Source organism: Battus philenor, unplaced genomic scaffold, assembly GCF_028537555.1.
Source record: "Battus philenor isolate CCGP_79_NKW_IND1 unplaced genomic scaffold, ilBatPhil1.0.hap1 SCAF_5, whole genome shotgun sequence".
Taxonomy (NCBI): domain Eukaryota; kingdom Metazoa; phylum Arthropoda; class Insecta; order Lepidoptera; family Papilionidae; genus Battus; species Battus philenor.
This window is the reverse complement of record NW_027181715.1, coordinates 13,949,849-13,969,071: the sequence shown is the minus strand read 5'-3', so window position 1 is coordinate 13,969,071 and position 19,223 is coordinate 13,949,849. Positions and strand designations below refer to the sequence as shown.

Below are 19,223 nucleotides of genomic sequence, written 5' to 3'. Positions count from 1 at the left end.
AGTGTATTAAGATTTTCTTATAGTTCTGTTTTTACTAAACATGAGCCGGGTAAAGACTAAATGGGCATATGTTACGTGAAGTAAACCCACCTCGTACCTAATGTTTTATTAACCCACTAAAGCCCAACGATCCGACGTGACAGCGGACTGATGGGGGCACGTTGAATAATAGCTGCCACCTTATTGCATGACACTTTGGTTGTAACGCGGATGACCCTTATTGGGGTCATGGAGGAATTTTTTTTTCAGTACTCAGCTTTTTAATGGCTTTGAGGTTAGATGTTGGAGGAAAGCTTGGTTTAAACTGAAAATTCTTGATTTAACACAGAAAGACTCTTTGATGCTCACTCGAAGAGTACATCGACGTAGACTTTCCATATCTACGCCCATCTTTGCTGTTTCGCTTCTTTTTTCTTCCTTCACAGACTGTCGGATGGGTGGGTGTTTATTTTTTGAATTTGAATTCTCCTCCAAAAGTAGTTTTCCTTTTCCATTAGTAGGCAGTATCACATGAAAATCTGTACGAAAGCGTTACACCTACACATGTATAAAACTTAGCGATGTATACAACAAATAAAAACATAAAATAATTTACATAAAATATGTTTATCAAAGATACATATGAGGGATATACCATGACCGACATAGACAATATGAGTCATTGGGTATATGTCCTCGTCATTCGTTTCAGCCCATAGACGCGGACTGTAAAACATAGGTTTCCCCTGAAGATATATATAAAGATATGGGGGAATTTACTATAATCGACACGCTTGGCGGGAGGGTTGGCGATCGCAGTATTATGGTACTGCAGAGGACGCTGCTATTTACCCTCTGGAAACTTATTTGCGAGCAGTGGCAATCTTATATAATTAATGCTCAAAGTGTTAATTATATATATGCCCTAAGACCTGTCATCGCAAGTCTGTATCGTCTATCGCTGAGTTTCCACTGCCAAATCAAATTCCGGATGTATAACTTGTAATGCTATGATGTAAACTGATTCAGCAGCATTTCGACTCTCTCGGACACACTCGAAAAAATAATACCAAAAGTAATTGGAAACACAGTCCAAGCCGAGGTCCTCACTCATGAGAATCTTGTGTCTGGGGCAACTCATGGAGTGTCCGCCTGTGATAACAATCTTGGTGGCATTTTGATCCGGTTAAACCAAGGTTTCTCAGGAAGTCATTGGTTCTTGGATACTGTACAAAGATTTGTGATGCATACGAGTACGTTTTGTTAGTTTTGTATTTCTATCACTAAGTAATGATCGTTAGTTTATTTATTTTTTTATTAAAATTAATGCTCATTTCATTCAAAAATATATGTTTGGCAAACGTTCAAGTTTGCTAAATAGAACGGTTTTTGGCCTCTGAATTATAAAACTGAGTTTTTTTTTTATTATTTTGAAATTATGGAGAATATAAATACTTTGAATTAGTAATACTTAACAGTACATCCAATAATTAATCCAGTGCGGTGTAATAAGATATGTTAAATAAGCTCACTACCAAGCTACCATAAACTTTATTTTGCGATGTATTGTTGGAAATTGACAAGTTTCTTCGTTATTTACCCTCGACTATGACACTAATGGCATCCGACTTCATTGAATATAGTCGAGCGGTATTGAACGCAAGGGTTTTTACTGACACATCAATAAGCCATAGTAAATATCTCTACTAGCGTGTGGATAAGCTGTTATCAAGCTCATTATTTATAATATATACATTTTAGACTTTAAACGAGTTTTAGTTAATTTACAGGAAAATATATACACTTTGCATAAAAGTTAAATTTTTCACCTTAAAATATATGCCTATTAAAAAGCAAACATGATTACTGACGTAGCTCGAAAAATTGCTCGCCTGAAGTGGCAGTAGGGGCTGAAGTGGCAGTAGGGGGCAGAAGTTTCAGTAGGGGCTGAAGTGGCAGTAGGGGCAGAAGGGGCTGAAGTGGCAGAAGGGGCTGAAGTGGCAGTAGGGGCTGAAGTGGCAGTAGGGGGCAGAAGTTTCAGTAGGGGCTGAAGTGGCAGTAGGGGCAGAAGGGGCTGAAGTGGCAGAAGGGGCTGAAGTGGCAGAAGGGGCTGAAGTGGCAGAAGGGGCTGAAGTGGCAGTAGGGGCCGAAGTGGCGTAATATATGGAATATTTATATAAAATTGTATTATGTAGTAGCTATTAGCATATTTATATGTGATTTTATGTGATTCTCTTCCTTCTTGGTTTGATTTTACTTTTTATTTTATTTCTCGTTTTTAATGATATAATAATAACTAGTTTTACCTACCTTATAAATTTATCTCTGCACTGCCGAAACAGTTAACTGGCAGAGAATGCCTTCGGCTTTAAGTTCACGGTTATACGAAAATGTATAAAAAGTTTTTAAATAAATTGATAAAATTTTGTAAAGATATAAAAAAATAAAATTTAGCAATAAAGTAGGTAAATAACAAGGAAGTAATAATAAGTTGTCGTATAGACATAAAAATGAAATGAAGATTTCGCGGTAAGGAATAATGTGAAATCTAGCAATGATAATAAATGTAACCGATATTAAAGTTCTCTACCATTTAGCGACAAATGTTTGCAGATGTAAATGGTTTTTAAAGTGATAAACATTGGAACTAAATCGCTCTATTTTATAAAGTGTATTTGTAGAAGTGGTCACAAATAAAATTTACTTCGTTTGTTGTAGACTTACCTCAGATTTAAGTCATTTGAAATCCTCTTAACTTTGCTTTAAATAGAAGGATGGTATTATAGTTCGACACAATTTAATTTTAGTTTCTATCAAATGCGACTCTTCTGGGATTTTTTCCACGACCTGTACGATATAAGTAATCCTTAGTGGATAGTAATATGATTCTTTATCTTTATCATCACCGTTATTATCATCATATTAACGCATTGCAAGGCATTCGCCTCTGTCAAAGATGTCTTAAACTGCCCTTATCTTGACTTGCCGCGATCATAACTATGTCGTCAGTTCATCTACTCAGACTTCCGACTCGCGGTGGCCACTTGAACAGCCTTCGGTTGCACGAGCGATGTACCTCCCCCACTGCCATTTTAGACAAGCAATTATTAGAGCTAAGCTGTTGACTTCGCTTCTTCTGCGGAACTACAACACTACAAAAGTATAATATGATTAAATAGAGTTCTGTATTAAAAGGTAATAGGAATAATATTAAAAAGCAATAAACGAACTAAATGAGCAATAATAATGAAAATATTACAAAATTGATGTGCGTTATAGATAGAAAGAAAATAAAAAAGTATTAAGAATAAATAGAATGTTAAGCAAATGATAAAAATATTACACGTAAAATTGTGTAACTCTAGAGGAGAGGGAAAGGGAGTGAGGCGATGTATAAAAAAGATGAAAGACATTGAAAACGACGAAAGATGACTGAAAATAAAATTATGCGAGAATTTTATTATGTAAATAAAGACCCTGTCCATCTATGATACAGGTTGAGCGCGAGGTTCCAAAAATTATTATTTATATTATTGTTACGTTGCTAATTATACTTTTATTAGAGTGTATTGTCTATCTAGTACTTTATTTTTAAACAAGAACCAATCCCCACCTTGTGCTGATATAACAATTATTAAGAAGTTAAAGTAATTACACTAGAAAATGCTTTATTTGTTTATTTTCTACTAGCTGTATTACGCCATGAACTAAAACATATTTGAAGAAAAATAACATTACACAAATATTCATGTCATCATCAAAAATTTCATTGATTTTGTTCATTTTTAAAAAATGTGACGTTATAGCATTTCGTTTTAATTCTAAACGTCATCATTCGTTCGCTGTTTTCGTTTCAATTCAAATCACCACGAATAGTCACGGCAATACATGAAGTCGAAAATTGGTGATACTAATTTAGAAACCTTTGTAGGCTCATGCATAACAATTTTGCTCCAGATCATCACATGAACAAATGCATAGTTTACGATTCTATAAAGGACATACAGGATACATAAATTTTTTTATATGTAGAAGATTGGACTGCAGCGGGCGCATGGGGCAGAATGTTTTTATTCTCTCCCAAAAGAATAACGTGGTCGGTATAAAACTTTCGTAGCTCGAACCCCTGCTTCGTAGTAATTTTTAATGTTTTCAATTACATTGGTTTCGATGTATCGGAAATTGTTTGGTTCTCCCTACGCTCTTTCCACTTCCAAGGCTCCGATTAAAAATTGCAATGTTTGTACAGTAGAATTAAACCATTCAAGATGTGCCAAAAGGGTATATGTCGCTTACTTTGTATCTTAATTAAAATAAAAAATACTAGGTATTTATCTTCTTTGAATGCTTCTTCGATATAGGAGATATTATAAGATATACTTCTTATGTTTATAGCATATACACAGTGATTTGGTTGGTAGAGGTGTAAAAACATACAAAAGCTTTATTAAATTGTATAAAGCCTTATAAATAAATTTTGACTTTATAACATTTAAAAAAAAGTTGCAATTAAAATTTATAAAGGATGATTATTGGATGTAGGTGCATAAGCTTTCAATGTATCTGTTTTGCTGTTAATTAAAGTAAAGTACGCCATAAACAAAAATCAACGGTTTTAGAAACAATAAATAACGTAATGATAATATAAGAAGAAAATACGTTTTCAAAATTAGGATGAATCCATATTGAAATGAATTATAGTTTACTAAATGTCCTTGTAGACTTTCTACTGCCAATAGTTATTGGCTTGTCGGATTTCTGTAGGTAATATAAATTAATGTAACATATTTCAGAGTGATTACTTCATTCAGACTAATTGGAAATTGATGTAAAGGCTTTTTGCTGAACAATGTGCTATACATCTAACATTTTATAGCTTTTACACCTACTTTCATTCTGCAAAAAACATTTATATTCATTTCCATCCAGTGATTCTAAAATTTAGGAAGTTTTGATGTTTTTTCATGTTCCACAGATATTAACGTCCGTGCCTTTATTTCTACTATGACGTTTAATATTTCCGAAATTTTTGTTTACATATTATAGTGGTAACTAAGGCTCATAATTTATTTACTAACTTAAATCGTAAACTATTTAAAAATATGTTGAAATCAACTAATTATTACGATTATTTTAACAAAGGCACGGACGTTAATGTCTGTGGAATATAGATCCTAAAAATAAAAATCCTTGTAATATAAGTAACTGAAACTGAGTGTTCAAACTGAATGATGTCGATAGGGAAAGGTATTGAGGTTAGCAAATATCTTTAGTGACAAAGGCATGCCTATGGGACTTGAAGAGCGTTGGTAATTCGACATGGAAGGCTCGGAGCACGCTCTCTCGTTGCGGTTTATGTAACAGCTTGTTCATGAGCTACTTCAGTATGTCGATAATAATATAGTCGATAAACATAGCGTGTTTAGCTCTGTATTTGGTTAGTTTGTAGAATAAAATGTGATTGACCAATAGAGTATTCCGCCATTTAAACAAGTGCAGAAACAGTAAATATGTATGTAAATTAAGCGACTAATTTACAAATGTCGACATTTATAGCGATCATTTGAATATAACAAGAATTAATTTGTCGTATATTTATTATAATTAAAAATAATCCTCAAAGCAATTATCCAAACAGTTTTGTCAAGCTACAAAATTCATAAACAAAGATGGCGCGGGGTGATTTATATATGTAAGTACGTAACATACATGAGTGTAGAGAAGAGAGTAACATATAAATTCTTAAAAACTGCTTGATAATTATCACTGTCAATAAAAATATTTAAAAATTTTTCTCCTTAAAAAAATTAACATGAAATGCCAGATGATCCTAATTTAACAAAAAATAGAATTAAATAGATTTCTCTTATTATATATACCATAGACGAAAATGGGCAGCGTGGGTAAGCCTCCCGCTAGGTGGACTGATATCATGGTCATGGAACGTCGCTGAATGTAGGTCATCAGTCGGTCATCGTGGCTATGTTTTGCGGAGGTCTATGTCTGACAGTGGGCGTCGACTGACATAAATGAATGAGTAAGAAAAGGACCAATATTTAGCCACTTCCGCACATGTAATGGTAGTGGTGCAACAAAGTGCACCGCCCGCCAGCCCGCTGATAAACCACAGAGTCACTCTCTGTGACCCTGTGTTTTGCACTAATCGCTGTAACATAACTCCTGAAGATGCTCCGTGGAGGGGTGAAACACGTGTTGAGTGATTTGACGGTGGCAGTTGTGTAATTCGCATTGTTTGCCGCATACGCATTTATCAGCGTGCTGGCGGGCGGTGCACTTTGTTGCACGACTACCACTGCATGTGCGGAAGTGGCTAAATATTTATCCTTTTCTTACTTAGGATGGACTTCCGCAACGTATCGCCTGATTCCATTAAATATAAATGAATAAGCAAGCAATAAGGAATCGTAATGTGTTCTGATCACAGAGGACGTCAAATATAACTGTTATATATTTTTTTTAAATTGCTTTTATAAAAATATTAGATTTTTACAGCGTTTTACATCATCAGTTAACTATTGCGGATGGTATTCTATAGAGGCGCAGTTGCCATATATTGGAGTTGCTACATTTTAATTCTTTCCATCCAACTACAGTTCAGTTATGACTTTCGCTCCGTTTATTCAACAACCATTATATAAGGTCAATTTAGTTTAACGACAGTGTCCTTTTTGAATTTTTACTCGCTACTGCGGTCTTTTAGGGTCTCTTACGTGCTTTTATTTCAATGCAAGCCGCTTCACAGAGGCCAGACTATGTCGGCGTCCCATTTAGTTTAACGCACTAAGGCTTTTATAGTACGATATTTGTAAACCTTTCCGTCCCTACGTGTTTTGTTTACAGCGATGAAATGTTGTTGGAAATTTTATGTTGTGTATTTTTTTTTATTTGAAATGAACTGCGGAGTGCACGACCTCTGATGTAAAGAGAAAATATACAGCCTTGTTTAAATATATATCCGTGAATATGCGAACTATAAATGTACAATTTTTCGCACAGAAAGCACTGTGATATTTTAACTCTTGGCGGAATGCCATAGTAATTCGATATTGGCTAATTTTCAAAAAGTTTTTCTATGAACCGTTAGTTTATAAGTTAAGTAGCTTTTTATTACAGCTCCACTTCTATATGTTTTTTTTTGTGGCGCCCGCTATTAGGGACCTCTCCTTCTAGCCCTATATAGTTGGGGACAGGGATTTTATTTTGATTAATAATTTTTTCTGTTTTTCTTATTTTTATTTCCATTCTCTTCTTTCGTTCCTCACAATATCTGTCTTGTTACTCGTTCATTCCACAATTCGATCTATTCACTTCTATATGTTTTTTTTTATTTAAATGGCCCCCGCTATTGAGGGTCTGTCGTACCCCTATCTTAGGTGGGACAGGATCTTTATTGGCAATTTAATTTTTTTTCACATATTTTTTTTCACATATTTTTTATTTTCATTCTCTACTTTCATTCTTCACATAATCTTTCATTCTATTCTTTTATGCCGCAATTCTGCTTTCTTTCACTTTTTCTCTGTGTCCTTTCATTCCTCCCTCATTACTTGTTACATTTTATCTTTTTTCTTTCATTTACATTTTTATCACACTTTATCTCACATTTGAGTTTCATTATATCACCTTTTTTCGTATTGTCTATTTAAATTTTTGTTTTTTTGTTACTTTTTTAATTATTTTCTTGCAGCATGAGAGGAATTCTTCCCTAGTTTCCTTTCCGCCTATCAGGGAGGCTATTGCACTTCTATATGTTGCTACTTACTAACAAACAGTCAACATACTAACATCACCGATGTAGGTCGAAAGATTGCTAGTCTGAAATGGCAGCGGGCAGGGAACATCGCTTGTGCAACTGATGGTCCTCGAGACCGAAAGGTTCTCGAATGGCGACCACGACCCAGTAGATACGGCCTGGGTAGATCTCGCACTAGCTGGACCAACGACATAGTTGACGTCGTGAGAAATCGCTAGATGCGGCCAACAGGACCTGTAATCGTGGCGATTTTTGGTGGAGCCCTATGCCCAGCTGTGGGCGTCCATTCGCTGAAAATAAAAAGAAGAATAAAGACATATTATAACATCATATATATATTGCCTTGCCTACCCCAACAGACGTAACGTTAAAAGTTTGTGGCCAGGCAAAGTATTTCACTTTATTGATTTAATATTTGAATACGATAACTAATAGAATAACTTTTAATTTTTTAATTTACGTCAATCATTAATTTAATAACGTCATTATATTTTCAAGTTTAAATTTTTTTCTTCGTTGATATAGAAACTTGTTTATGGTTTTATTGACTTAAATTATTTGACTGTTTGGAAAACAAATTATATGTTCAATGCTTTGTGAGTTTTTTTTCAATTTTTTTTCTCTCTATAACTCCATTTTTTTTGGACGGGACTCAAAGAGAGTCTATTAAATGCTATTTGGGCAGTTTTTTGCTCATTTACAGAATTCGCAGGTTCGAGGCCGCAAGGCGTGGAGCCTAGTCTAAGATCCCTTTTAAGATAGCAAAGTTCGTGAGCACCTCGGCACGGACTGCTGCCAAGTACTATTTGACTATATTGGAAGCCACCTATTATCTACATCATCAACATATTTGTTGATAATTTTTTGTTTAGAAATAGATGTGATGAACATCATTATTTTAAATAGTAATTCGCTTCGTCTATTCTAAACACGTCTAATTATAATAATAATTTGAACGCAACCTATCATAAAATTAGAGACAAACTTAACAAATTACCTGTAAATCAAACGAGAAAACTTATGTACAACAACTTCAACTAATTCCCAGGTTTTCCACTACGAGTTCATTGTTGTGCGGGTTCCCCTATTTCCGCTTGCCAACTTCGCCTAACTTAAATTACAATATAAACTTCAAGCGCTTCTGACTTTCTCTTTGTCACGCTTGTATCTTGCTCGGTTAGCGCTGTGCAACTTTGAGTTAATATTTTAAATTAGAATCCTTTGAAGACACGTCCGAATCAAATCACATGCGCAAACGCATCTACCTTCTTAATTTTTGGTTCTCAAAAAAAAATAACAACAGGATTTTCTGTCAAACACTTATAAGGTATTTTCTCGCATATATGACAGTTCACCAGACTTTTTTACAAGTAGAATGGATCTAGGTATGAAAAATTGAAATATGCGAATGATCATTTCTCAGAAAAAAGATTAAAAACTTTTACAGCTATTTACCCTGTATAAAGTGATCGCTTTGATATGTTGCATTAATAGATTTTTTCTATAAGAATGCGACAGACTAATGATTTATAAGTGTACATACTCTGTAGAGACAGATGGTAAACAAAAATTAATTTTAAAATACAGTATTACGAATTTTAAAAATGTTTTTTCTGACTATGTCATAATTAAGTTATTTATTATTTCTGAAACCATGGGTTTTTCGATAACGTATATCATACATTAATCAAAATCAAATGCGCTATACGTTCATCCTTTTAAAGATAATACACCATTTACCGATCAGTATAAGGGCCATAAATGTTATGAGGATTGATATGGGGGTACATCATTTATTTAAGACATACATTGATTTTGATAAAACTTACTTTGGCATTTCAACCAATTTTAATGTATCTCTTGTTTTGTACGATTAATACAATTGTATTCGTTGTACTTGACTTGCAAGTTCCTTAAGGACTACCTCCATAGGAACATGCAATATCAGATCTATGTATCAGAGATCGATCAAGAACAAAGCTTATCTAAAAAAGTATGTTAACACAGATATGTGCATTGTAATTATTTGCTTTTCGAACTCTGAATATAAAGAAGAGATATGGATAGATGTAAATCATTCCAGCTTAGTCAAATTATTTGAGGCAGGCACATATAAAATAAACTAATCCTTTACATACATTTCGTAAACATTAACTTGCATTTAAATATTTATTCAAATTATTACTTACATATGAATTCTTGTAGCACAATAATTGTGTCGATGTCGGCAGAATTATTCCACAATACTGACAGAGAGGCAACAAACTCACAACTTTTCCAGCCATATTGAAAATTGTTGTGTAAAAACTTTGAGTATATGTTCTACGAGATATCTTAGGCCAACATTTTCTTATTTATTTTATTTAATATTCTTTATTTTACACGCTAGGATAAATTTAAATAGTTTAATAATAATAAGCAAAAAAGTACAATTAGCGGTCTTATCACACAAGGCAATCTCTTAGAGACAACCATAGTATGGGAAAGATAGAAGTATAAATAATAAGTAGTTAACTTTTACAAAACATACATATATACAAACATACATATACATACTTTTCTTAGTTATAAAAGTAAATATAAAAATACATCATTAAGTAAATCTTATTACGGTATTCGAGAGCTTTTAATTGATCCAAAAGTGTGAAACTTAATTTGTTGACTCTTTTACATAGCTGATAATGTATTATATTTAATGTGAAAAGCGAAACTGTTGAGTTTTAAGCAGCCTCTTTTTAGCAGATCAGCGTTCCGAGTGGTATCTTCTTGCTTATTAAATTAAAGTAATATACAAATCAAAGTTCGTGTTAAGGCCTACTCGAATAAAGATATTTTGTGAATTTGAATTATTACCTTTTGTGTTCTGTCGAAGGTGATCACCGCCAGCCGTTGCTTGGTGCTGTGCGCGGAAAGCCGCGGCGAGATGGAGTCCTGGGCAGGAGCGCTGCGTGGGGCGCTACACCGCGGTGCTGATGTCGCAGACCTGGTCGCACGCCTCTCCTCAGGAGACCACCACTGGTACCAAACTAAATTATACTTTATTATGTTTACACAAGATTTGAAATTCAATAAACATTGTTATTATTTACAATTGGATTTCTTATACTAAAGACTGCTTACTGATTGTGATACCGCGTTGTCTATAACAGTCATAGCCAAGTAAAACGGACGCTTCTTCTGCTGTTTTTCCATGGTTGGAAATCACATGGGTAATGCTGCTATAAAAAAAATATACACAATATTTAGCCACTTCCGCACGTGCAGTCGTGCAACAAAGTGCACCGCCCGCCAGCCCGCTGATAAATACGCATGCGGTAAACAATGCGAATTACACAACCGCCAGCGTTAAACCACTCAACACGTGTCACACCTCTCCACGGGGCATTTTCAGGAGTTATGTTACACCGATTAGTGCCAAAAAAGATTTTTGTGCGGAAGTGCCTAAATATTGGTCCTTTTCTTACTTAGGATGGATTTGCACAAGGTAACGCCTGATTCCATTAAATAAAAAAAATATACACCAATGCAATTGATTTATCAGCTTACTGCACGTGCAGACACAGATGGCAGCATTATCTATGCTTGTCAATTCGTGTTCGTTCATGTTCATTTATGTTCAAGCCAACCTTCGACAAATCCCTGTAACTACGAGAGCACTGTGCGCTTTGTAATAAATGAAACATGAATGATCAATATGGAGATATTTATCAGTTACATCAACATAGATGCCTTAACACTCTTAAAAAATACAACAGGGAATATTCTCTCAAATATTCATCAGACGAAAATAATTGAATGTGTTGACTCATTTCTTTTCTCGTGAAATTTTGTACGACATCAAATAAACGCCTCGATGGTAATAAAGAAATCCCTTAGGTGTAAACAAACATTGACTTCGTTCGTGCAAAGTTTGTACTAAAATATATTCTGCATAATGGCAGTCACAAGTGTATGATAACGAAGTATGAAGGTTGTAGGTCATTAGAGTCAAAAGCGGAATGGGAAGGGGATCCCTACGGACGCGTCAATGCGATCCGCGCGCCGACACGTTCTATAAACCTTAATATAAATATTTCTTGCCCTCTTCACAAGCAGCTATAAATGATCCATTGAAAATAATATGTTTAAAAACATAAAATGAATTTCACATAATTTTAAATCTTTATTATATTTAAATCTATAATTAAAAGTATATTATAGCATTTAAAAGTTTTTAATTGATCGAAATGCGTGGAACATTGTTGACTAATTATTAAACGGTTTTATTTAGTTCGACCCGTACGGAATTTATTTGGATCAAAATTAGATATTGAAATTTAAGCACCTTCCCGTTGTCAGATTGATCTGAAATTTGGTACACACATTTAATTTAGATGACAATACAATATAATAAAATCAATAACATTATAAATTTAAGATGGCCGCCGATACAAAATTTTCCTTAACCCCCTCAATATGGGTATCAAATGAAAGGGCTACACTAGTAAAACATTATGTCAAAATTATTCAAAAACATCATGTCAAGATTATGTCAAAATTTAAAATTCAAGATGGACGCCGTTCCAATATGGCGAACTAGGTACATATTTTTCCCCAACCACCACAATATGGGTATCAAAAAGCCATCTAACTTAAAAGTTTTTTAAATGTATTTATTTACATTGTTGATATTATAATAAAAAATTGTTAATCTTCATAATAGCACGTTGAGTTTCTGATCGGCTGTTCTCAGATCATCATTCCGAGCCAGTGTTAGCTTAAAGCTTATAATGTTAGAATAATCGACGATTCAAAAATGTATCTCAATGTCTTACATGTACAAAGATATGTTTAAATTTATTCAGACGAGCCGGTAACTAGACGCGGCGTGGATAGGTCTCGGAATAGGTGGAACTGAGATTTATCCAAGTGGAAAGTCGTGGAAAGTCGCTGTATGCGTTCAAGGGAAGTCCGGTGATAGTGGTGTTGGCGTCTACCGGCTGATATGATAATGATAGCTGTTCAGACTGTTAAATTAACCCCATAATTGTCAAGTCAATTTGTCAAGATTAAACTACTCTGTACGTGAAGCCACTTCCCTTTCCAATGTCGAGTGTCACTCGACACTGATTTTGTTCCACAAGCTCCACTGTCGAGTGATACTCGACATGGTGTAATACTTCTTTTTGCGGAAAATTTTAAAACAGGAAAGATTTTTGTTACTAAAATGTTTGAATCACGAATGAATGAAACATATTCTAGAATTGCAAGATACTATAATTCAATTAAATTTTATCGATGCTACACAACAGCCTTGGAGTGGAAAGGGTTAAAAATTGTCAAGCGGATATTATCTCTCTTTTAAAGCGACAAAATATTTGGGTTTTTTTCCTCATATTCCACCCAGAATTAAATATTTATCGTCTCTTCTAGAGATTAAATTCAGTACTAAGTGTTATTTTATATATAGTGATGTTACATTAAGCGATATTTACTTTTTTATTTTTTCGCTTCGTGTATCTTGTTTTTTATATTACCGTTCAATCTAGTCCGTGAATGTCACCGCTAATGACCCTGCGGTACAGGCCTTGGCAAGTGTGGTAAAAATCAATCCGTTTTTCTGTAAAATATATCGTCAGAAACAAAATCACTTTTCGGTCTCCCTAATATTAGGATATTACATTTCATTTAAATAAATCTTTTTTGTTGATTATGTTTCAGTTAAGACCTATAACATTACTTTAATATAATATACTGAGATTCAAAAATACTGACGATATTGTGCTGTGGAGAATAAAAAATACATTTAAAAAACTTTTAAGTTAAACGGTTTTTTGATACCCATTTTTTGGTGGTTGTGGAAAAATATGTACCTAGTCCGCCATATTGAAACGGCGTCCATCTTGAATTTTAAATTTTGACATAATCATCGTGTTTTACTAGTGTAGCCCTTTCATTTGATACCCATATTGAGGGGTTAAGGAAAAATATGTAATCCGTCATTTTTTATCGGCGGCCATCTTAGATTTATAATGTTATTGATTTTATTATATTATATTGTCATCTAAATTAAATGTGTGTACCAAATTTCAGAACAATCTGACAACGGGAAGGTGCTTAAATTTCAATTTCTAATTTTGACCCAAATAAACAAATTCCGCACCGGTCGAACTAAATAAAACCGTTTAAAAACTGTGCATATGTATGTAATATATGTAACTTTTGTGCAGGTATGCGGCGACTCACGCACGTCCCACCTTCTGCAACGTGTGTCGCGAGCCGCTGGGAGCGTTGGGCACCGCGCACGCGCTCGCCTGCGAACTGTGCAAGTACAAAGCGCACAAACGATGTGCTGCGCGGGCGCCGCCTTCTTGCAAATGGAGCACCCTCGCCTCTCTGGGGCCGCATCTTGTCGAAGATGCGGATGGGGTGAGTTCTGTGCTCTCCGCATGGAAAGCAGCAGCTTCTATTGTAATCTACACACAGCGCCATCTATTGACTAATCTTATAACTTGACTCGCTTCTTTTATAATAAAGCTATTTCGATTTTAACTTTGATTCGGCACTTAAACACTGCTTTTGCCGTTGATCAGCTGGTGACGATCTGCAGGGTCATGGTTCAAAATCTTTATTTCGAACACTGGGTTATTAATGACAGACATCTATATCAGACGTCAATTGTACCTACTTAATTAACTTTTACTTATGTTCTGTTTTTGTATACGTTTATACGTGTATTTATGTTTGTATGTGGTATTGTATTGTGTTATAAATACTCACTTTATGTTGTCATAAAATATAAAATGTTCTAGATAAAACATTTTTACGATGTTAAAGAAATATTTGATAAAATAAAGCCTGCAAAATCCGATAAAAGAGACAGATCACAATATCCTCATTTAGGGAGGAAGGACAAATAAAAAGATCACTTAGGACTAATAAAAAAATTTTACCTACAAATTTATTCGACCGTGGCCGAAATCAATACCGCTGGGGGAGGCGAGGCGAGCGATCATAATAGGATATCGTTCCTCGTGCTCCCAGCGGTCCAAGGGATGCTCGTTAATTTTGGAAAGCTTTCAACACAAAATGAAAAACATGTTTTCCTCTTACCGTAGCGGACCTAACTTGTATGACGTTTCAATCAGTTCCAATGTAATTCGGTTACATCGAATCCCTTTGGCGTTGAAATCTAATCTTAAATCTGGGACGCGAGACGAACACTTTTTTTTTATTTCGTAAAAAATTATTCTCCCTCATTAATCTTGCCGATGGCTTACTTCGAGACACTCGAAAATACCGTAAAGACATTACTATGAAAACGACAAAAATGTTTATTTATTTATTTACGTCTTCATTCTACGTTTACGTGAATTGATCATATGAAATAAGAAAAAGAAGTACAGACAGCGGTCTGGATTTACTCACTTGCCAAGAAACAATAGAACAGGCGGTCAAGTGATAGAATGTTGTAAATCCGGAATACATATGTATTAAAATACAGCTTACTTATAATACATGAAACATAAAATTAACTGCTTTGTAATTAGGTATTAATTAAAATTATTTATTAATTTAAATTTACATTCAGGTTGACTATTTCTAAGTGTCAAACTTTTAAATGAATGAATGTTTAGCTGATACGTTGGCAAAAATGTTTAAAGCTTTTACACCTATTTCAAACCAACCTGTATAAAATCCTCTCTCTAAAATATGTTACATATATAGAGAGTGTTTATATATATATAAATATATATATATATAGAGAGAGAGAGAGAGAGAGAGACAGAATCAATTTTTTTACACCAATAACTAATATTCCTGTATGCGGTAATAAATATAAATATTAGTGACAATTAATGAAACTACCAGACTTCTAAAACAAGAACTTTGGCGTTTGTAACACGTAATTTCCTTGAATAGTAAAGGATTTGTGTATCCAATTATTAGAAAAAATTTTACTAGGTGTTGAAGAAAGTTTTGTTTCAGAACATCATAATGCCGCACCAGTGGCTGGAGGGCAACCTCCCAGTCGCAGCCAAGTGCGACATTTGCGACAAGACCTGCGGCTCCGTGCTCAGGTAATTATTATCTTAATTACTTTACATGTAGCTTTATTTTAAAGGGTTATGGAAGGTTAAATTCGGGATACCTCTACGAGATAGAAGCAGAGATGAGATCCGTAGATGAAGAGGCTTTGAGGTTCTCGGTTGGAGACTATAGATTGGTAGCTTATTATGGTCGTCGAAAGACGCTGGATGCTGCCCGCTTCCAAGCAGTCCTATTGGATATCTATAAGTAAAACCAATGTCCAATAGTTGAACGCTGAAATGATAATGATGTCTAAAGGTCAATAAACAATTGAAACAAATGAGGAGCTCTTTAAGTAATAAGCAAGTAGTAATATCAAAATAAGACGAGAATAATTTATGTAATTAATAATAGACAAGATTTTATACTTTCTTTATACAGGGAAAAAAATATTTAAAAAAAGTTTTTAAACATTCTATCCTTGAAAGCCTTTCCAGAGTGTCTCAAAATGACAGACTCAGATATTTTTGCATTAAATTGATGGTATGTTGCACATTCTGGTAATCAGGTATAAGGGGTATAAAAAACAGTGAAATCACCGACACTAGAAATATGTGAACATAAGCATTTTAGTGTTAAGTAATTTATTCATAATTGACGGTGGTAGTATGTAATACCCACGTGCACCAAAACTTTTCGACCATAGTCGCCCACTCTATATATGGGGATATACCATAATCACCACGCCTGGCAGGCGGGTTGGCAATAGCAGTGTGGTATATATAATATATAATAGCAGAAGACGCTGACGCTCATCATCCGGTAACATGTTTGTGTGCAGTAGCAATCCTATGTAGTTAATACACAAAGTGCGAATTATATGAGGCTGTACCCCGAGAATTAAACCCGTGATTTATGATCACAAGGCTAAGTCAAATGTGAATTGATAGAAGAATTTTAAAAATATTTCATTACTATTCGGTTTTCTCGATATATTTACCTTTCATGTATATGGGAAGTGACGAAGTTATATTTCCACAAAGTATTTGCCTTTCAGGTTTGTTGTATGTGATTGTGCTATCTTATACCACTAAATCACCACTACTCTAAATTCAGTCATGTTACAAAAAGTAAAGCAATGTTTTTAAACATCCCGAGATCGAAATACTACGACAAATTAAACATCGTAGCATGTTCGTAGCACCGGCGTAGATACGGTCGTAAAGTTACTACGTATTCGTAGCACAAGATTGGACCGGGCCGGTGCCGGTACTTGAGGTCAATGACCCTCGTTGACCAACCAGATTTAAGAAGGCTTTTTTTTAATCCATTGGCGTTCACCTACTTATACAATTTTATTATTATCATGTCAATGCTGATTTGGAAACCCGTTCCATAAATTAGCTAATTTCCCTTAATAGGTTATAGAGAATATTTTATTTTGTTACTTTCAATCGTATGCCTTCTAGTAGCAGAGACCTTTAATAAAGGGGAAATTAAACTTTTTGCATCTTATAAAAAAATAAAATTTTCTTAGTTTAAACTATACTTACAGTAATATTAATCATTCTATTTAATTACATCGGTCTTTTATTTATTATCTATTTAATTTCAGTTAATCATGCATTTCCGATTATATTTCCGATATATATATATATATATATATATATATATATATATATATATATATATATATATATATATATATATAACAATGCACTATTTGATTGTTCATTGTAGTGAATGCAGTGGAGTTACAACTCGCTTATGTATCGCTAAGTATCACTTAACCCCTACTATTGTCATTCAATTCGAATGTAGAACGGGGGCTAGAAATAGCAGGCCATTACGTATGCATTCTCCAGCTAAGTATTGCTATCGGAATTCTATTAGTGGACGAGGCCTGGCTTTAGAAATACATGCATGTCGCTCACCTTTACGTTCGATATAGTACCGTAGTAATGGTATATTTGTCCCTAGCTTTCAATGTCACTTCGCAATTTATTTAGTATATGTTTCTCTGTTTTAAATGTAATTACTTTTTTACTCTTACTTAAATAAAGAAATGTTAATTATTTAAACTTCTTGATGTTATGGAAAGGAGAATAACAAAAAATATTCTAAAAGTATACTCTGTATATTTTTAGAATATATACATATTTAGAATATATATGTATGTGTGTCTGTTTAAATAGGTGAATGTATAGCTCATTTATTTAGAAAAATCTTTTCCACTTTTACTTTTACTTTACTTTTACTTAAATATCATAAATATTAAATCACAAAGCAATATCATTTCGCACTTGTTTGTCCCTGAATTCCATTAGTTTATTATAAAAATAACTTTGAAGTAAATATTAAAATTAATGTGTACATTAATAATAGATTTGATTTTATTTAAATCATGTAGAACAAACTGAATTATCGTATTTGATTCTCTAAGTTAAAAAAAAAGATTACGTAGCCTGAGTTTTTTTTTCGGCGGTCATTCCATAGAATATATGACAGTTCCAAATGGCATAGGTGAAAGTAAACTAACTATAGGAGAGCTACGTCCTAGATTAATGCAATAAATAGCTATTTTAAAAAAAAATACATTTTCGTCGCGCTTTCATTTTTAACACGCAGAGTTTATGATGAATGTCCTAAAGAAAAAGAAAGCTTCAATCCGAATTAATAAACGCTTATGTCCACAGGTGGACATCCTATGACCTACACGATTGTGATGACGATATATTTAAAAATAAGGCCGGGACATAATTACGTCACCGGAAAAAAGTTGCACTGGCTGTCCAATTTCCACAGACAAAAAAAATAATCTAACGTTTTTAAAACTGACAACTTTATTTATTAATAAAATATACTCTGTGATTAAAATGTAAGGTGAAATTCCTATTTAAAATTCCCGAGCATTAGGAAAGCCGATATTTTTACCCCCAGTTAGTTGGATGTCTGTAAAAATTGCCAAGCGTGTTTGTCAAAAGTGGAAATGTCATTTCGCTCGGCCGTAAACATTTTGAAAGTTTTTCTGTGTCTCAATGGCCTCAACTCTCGATCGACCAAAATTACACAAATTTTTAGTAAAAACAAGCGTCAAAAACCCGACTCCGCCTGATTGGACTGCATGTGACTTCAAGCTATTCAGAAAACTTAAAAAGGGGATCCGGCGACGCCTTTGATACGATTGAGGAGATTAAAACTATTTGGAAGAAGGTCCTGAAGGCTATACCGGAAAAAGAATATTCCGACTGATTCGAGGAATTGAAAAAGCATTGCTAGAAGTGCGTTTTATCGGACGGCGATTACTTTGAAGAGGATAAAATTTAATAAATAAATAATTTACTTTTTAAACGTTTATATTTATTTAGTTCGACCCGTAAGGAATTTGTTTGGGTCAAAATTAGAAATTGAAATTTAAGCACCTTCCCATTGTCAGATTGATCTGAAATTTGGTACACAC

At 34.0% G+C, this 19,223-nt stretch overlaps 1 protein-coding gene across 1 annotated transcript in view; it reads left to right on the top strand.

Moving 5' to 3' along the window:
• LOC137929928 (diacylglycerol kinase eta) overlaps positions 1–19,223 on the top strand; it is a 156,807-nt gene that overhangs the window by 106,969 nt on the left and 30,615 nt on the right. Inside the window, exons 4-6 of the mRNA XM_068773067.1 lie at positions 10,626–10,771; positions 13,963–14,161; positions 15,722–15,813. Coding sequence (XP_068629168.1) covers positions 10,626–10,771; positions 13,963–14,161; positions 15,722–15,813 — 437 coding nt within the window. The remainder of the gene's footprint in view (positions 1–10,625; positions 10,772–13,962; positions 14,162–15,721; positions 15,814–19,223) is intronic.